The 3,650-nt window shown below is 48.0% G+C and overlaps 1 protein-coding gene across 2 annotated transcripts in view; it reads right to left on the bottom strand.

The window, feature by feature from the left end:
• Nucleotides 1-6: 6 nt before the first annotated feature.
• crtc2 (CREB regulated transcription coactivator 2) overlaps nucleotides 7-3,650 on the bottom strand; it is a 40,285-nt gene continuing 36,641 nt past the window's right edge. For both annotated transcript variants that reach the window (XM_015391667.1, XM_015391668.1), the window contains 2 exons: nucleotides 2,487-2,700; nucleotides 7-2,394 (listed from right to left, as the gene is read on the bottom strand). In XM_015391667.1, coding sequence (XP_015247153.1) covers nucleotides 2,204-2,394; nucleotides 2,487-2,700 — 405 coding nt within the window. In that variant the 3' untranslated portion in view covers nucleotides 7-2,203. The remainder of the gene's footprint in view (nucleotides 2,395-2,486; nucleotides 2,701-3,650) is intronic.

Here is a 3,650-nt window from a genome sequence, read left to right as displayed (position 1 = left end):
AATCACCGCAAACGTATTTGTTTTAGGGATAATTAATGATCCATTGATTATTTCTCGCTGACCGAACTTTTCCTTTAAGAGAATGAAACCAATTCCTCTTTAAACGGACGGTTCTGATTCACCAACAGAGAGAAGGAATCTGTAGACTGAGAAGAACCGCAGAGGCAAGTCCAAACGGACCGGATCAGAGACTTTAATGGTCTGAGCTTTTGGTTCGGGTTCCATCAGCTCTGGTCTGCAGGGGGCAGCACTCAGAGCTGTACACACGCATCAGAACCACTGACTGGTTCCACTTCCAGAACCATTCGGATCATCTGGGTGAGCTGGTTTCATGTTAGAACCAAAACCAGAAACGGGTTCTAGTGTGGAAGAAACCCAAACGGTAACCCGGATGAATGCGAATTAGTCCGGACCTTAATGACCAACCACGGAACCACCAGGTCCAAACCCAATCAGCTCATCCCTGTGGGGAATCTATGGACCAGATGCAGGAATCCGACCCGTTTAAAGAAGCTCTACTAGTTCTGCTCCAAAGACCGGTCCAATATTGGTCAAGGTGTATGTAAAGTTCAGACCCAGATTGGATCAGAGGAAATGGACGGTAAATTGAAACCAGAGGGGTTCTAGTGAATCATGAACGGGTCAGAGTACGTCTGAACTTCAGGATCGGATCGGAACCTTTCCCAGCTGAATCAGGAACCGGAGCCGTCAGGACCGGTCAGGGAGGAGGAACGTAACTTTTTATCGGATCGGAACCCCATAAAACAAACGTATTTACATGTTACAGAAACAATATGGCTGAAGAAGTGGCGCAGCAGCAAGCAGAGGGGCGTGGCCAATCACAGTGAGTGGGCGGGGCTAAGGGAAAGTGCCCTGTAACCAGAGGAGGCCTCCGATTGGCTGAAATCTCAACAAAAATATAATCTCAATATTTCTAAATAATTTTAAGTTTTTTTTCTTTCAAAGTGCAAAAGTCCGATGGACCGCTGGTTCTGTCGGAACCAGGAGGATTCGTGTCGGGTTCGGATGAAACGGACCAGAATCTTCCTGGTTCCGGGACACGGTACCACCGCAGCTAACGGCTCGTCGCTGCAGCCGACCAGCACCAGGGTTCTGGACGCGGTCCGGGGGAATGTGGGCTTGGATCTAAAGTGGACCTCACAGAACCGGTGAGGTTCTAGTCTGGTTGAACAAGATCTAGATTCTAGTTGATCCAAACTAGATTTCTGTGACCCGGTTTCTCCTAAAGTAAGGCGATAAGTATCGGCATCGATATGTTTCTGACCCAGACGGTCCCGGGTGAACCCGATCCAGACTGCGGTTTGGATCGCCGGTTCTGCAGGCTTTCTGAAAGGTTCAGTAGAACCGGGTTCAGGGCGGTCCGGTAACGCTACGCCTCAGACGTTTGGACCGCAGTCAGTTTCCATCCTTTCAGCCGTTTGGTTCTGAGGTGAGGGAACTGGACCCTGAAGCAGAACCGGACCGCCCCATTCTCCTCTCAGAACAAAAAAGGGTGTAAAACCAACCAGAGAGTTCTGGAGGATCAACTGTTAGTGGGCCGAGCCTCACCTGGTTCAGAACCACAGGACTGTAGATCAGTTTTTCTAACATTTTCAAAATAAAAGCTCCTGATTAACTTCCTGTTCTCAGTAAAGACCGAAGCCGAGCCCAGACTGCGTGTTCTGGTCGGGCTGCCGGGTTCTAATAACGTCAGGCGGGGCAGAAAGCCGGGTCTCTGTTTGAATCGAAGGTTCTGATCCGTCTGGATCAGCGGGTGACCTAGTTTTCAGCAGAGCAGTAAGAGAGGAGAACCGGCCTGCGGACTTCCTGGGCTGCTGCCGGGCCTGTTCTGGAGGGGGAAACAGAACCAGTTTGTCAGGCAGAACCTGCTCTAGGCGGGTTCTGAAATGGCACTTAGAACTGCAGGAACCCGGTGATCTGCTGAGGCGTCGCAGTCAGAACCCCGTTGGACTCCATGGCTGAGTTCCTGTTAAAGTGGCTGATGGGCCGGGTCGGGTCGGGCCGGGTCGGCGCCCAGAGCCGACTGCATGCATAAGAAAGCTCCTCGAAGCGCTGCTGGTTGGGGTCGGAGGCGCTCCGGCACCACGCTGAGGCGCTGACAGGAATCAGAATCCATCTTGACCTCCGACCTTTGACCTCAGCTCTGGGTGGGTGGGGTAGGAGGGGGGAGGGGCGGCACCGTTCACTTGAGCCGGTCGGACCGGAACGAGTCCTCCACGGCCGGGTCGGCCAGCATCAGGTCCCCCTCCAGCATGTCCAGGGACAGCGGGTCCATCCGGAGCTGCTCGTCCAGAGAGAACGGGTCCATCTCGAAGCCCGGCACGTGGGACAGAGCGCTGGCGATCTCCTTGGACAGGCCTGTGGGAGAGTCCCCTGGGGCGGGGCGGTACCACAGAACACAGATCAGGTCTTCAGACCAAACTACTGGCGAATGGATGAAAGGAGCGGTTCTGTTGGGCCGGTACCTGTGAGGATGATGTTGGGAACGTGCTGCCGGCCGTCGCCGCTGTAGTTCTGGTTCTGGTTGTTGAGCTGCTGCTGCTGCTGGTCCCCGGGTTCCTGCAGATCCAGGGGCCCCTGGCTGTTGGAGGGGTACTGGTTCTGGCCCAGTCCGCAGTGGTTCTGGCTCAGTCCGCTGTGGTTCAGGGAAAGACCGTCTGCTGGGTTCTCAGCTGTGAACTGGAACAGAGGAGAACGGGTTTGGTTAGCTGGGTCGGGTAATTCTAATTTAATGCTCTTTGAAATACGTTTAATGGCATCAACAAATACCCATGACACTATATATACACATATATATATATATATCTATATATATATATAGATATATATATATATAGATATATATATATATATATATAATCCTTTGTCATCTTTACCATCAAGAGGCTGCAGCCATGTCTCCCGATTTCCTTGTTTTTCAGCAACTTTTGTTTAAACTTGCGTTCTCCGATTCTGTAGCTTTTTCTCCGTCTAGAGCTTCTTTTTCAAACATACGATTTTACGATCAACCGGAAGCAGTCCCGCGCAAACACGCGGAACCCGTTATGTACAACGCAGCATGTGGGCCAGGCTAGAGATTGTTTTTTTTTACATTTTGAGAATAAAGTCGTAACATTAAGAGAATAAAGTAGTACAATTATGAGATTAAAGTCGTAATATTACGAGAATAAAGTAATATTATGAGAAATAAGTCACAAGAATGTCAAAAAATTACGAGAATAAAGTCGTAACTTTACAAGAATAAAGTAATGAAATTATAAGATTAAAGTCGTAATATTACAAGAATAAATAGTATTATGAAAAATAAGTCACAAGAATGTCATAAAAATTATGAGATTAAAGTCGTAATAGTACGAAAAAAAAGTAATATGAGAAATAAGTCACAAGAATGTCAAAAAAATTATGAGAATAAAGTGGTAACATTACGAGAATAGAGTCGTTACAGAACAAGAATAAAGTCGTAACAATATGAGAATAAAGTAATAAAATTACAAGATTAAAGTCGTATTTTATTACAACTCCTACAAGAATCACTTTCTTCCGTAAAATGAGGAATGTGGAGCATCATGTGAAGTTCTACTTTAGCATCGGTTTGACTAATCAGGAAATCTTTTAGCAGCAGCATCAAA

The sequence above is a fragment of the Cyprinodon variegatus genome, unplaced genomic scaffold, assembly GCF_000732505.1.
Source record: "Cyprinodon variegatus isolate N-32 unplaced genomic scaffold, C_variegatus-1.0 Scaffold554, whole genome shotgun sequence".
NCBI classification, from domain to species: domain Eukaryota; kingdom Metazoa; phylum Chordata; class Actinopteri; order Cyprinodontiformes; family Cyprinodontidae; genus Cyprinodon; species Cyprinodon variegatus.
The sequence above is the reverse complement of the archived record's forward strand: the minus strand, read 5'-3'. Positions and strand labels throughout refer to the sequence as shown.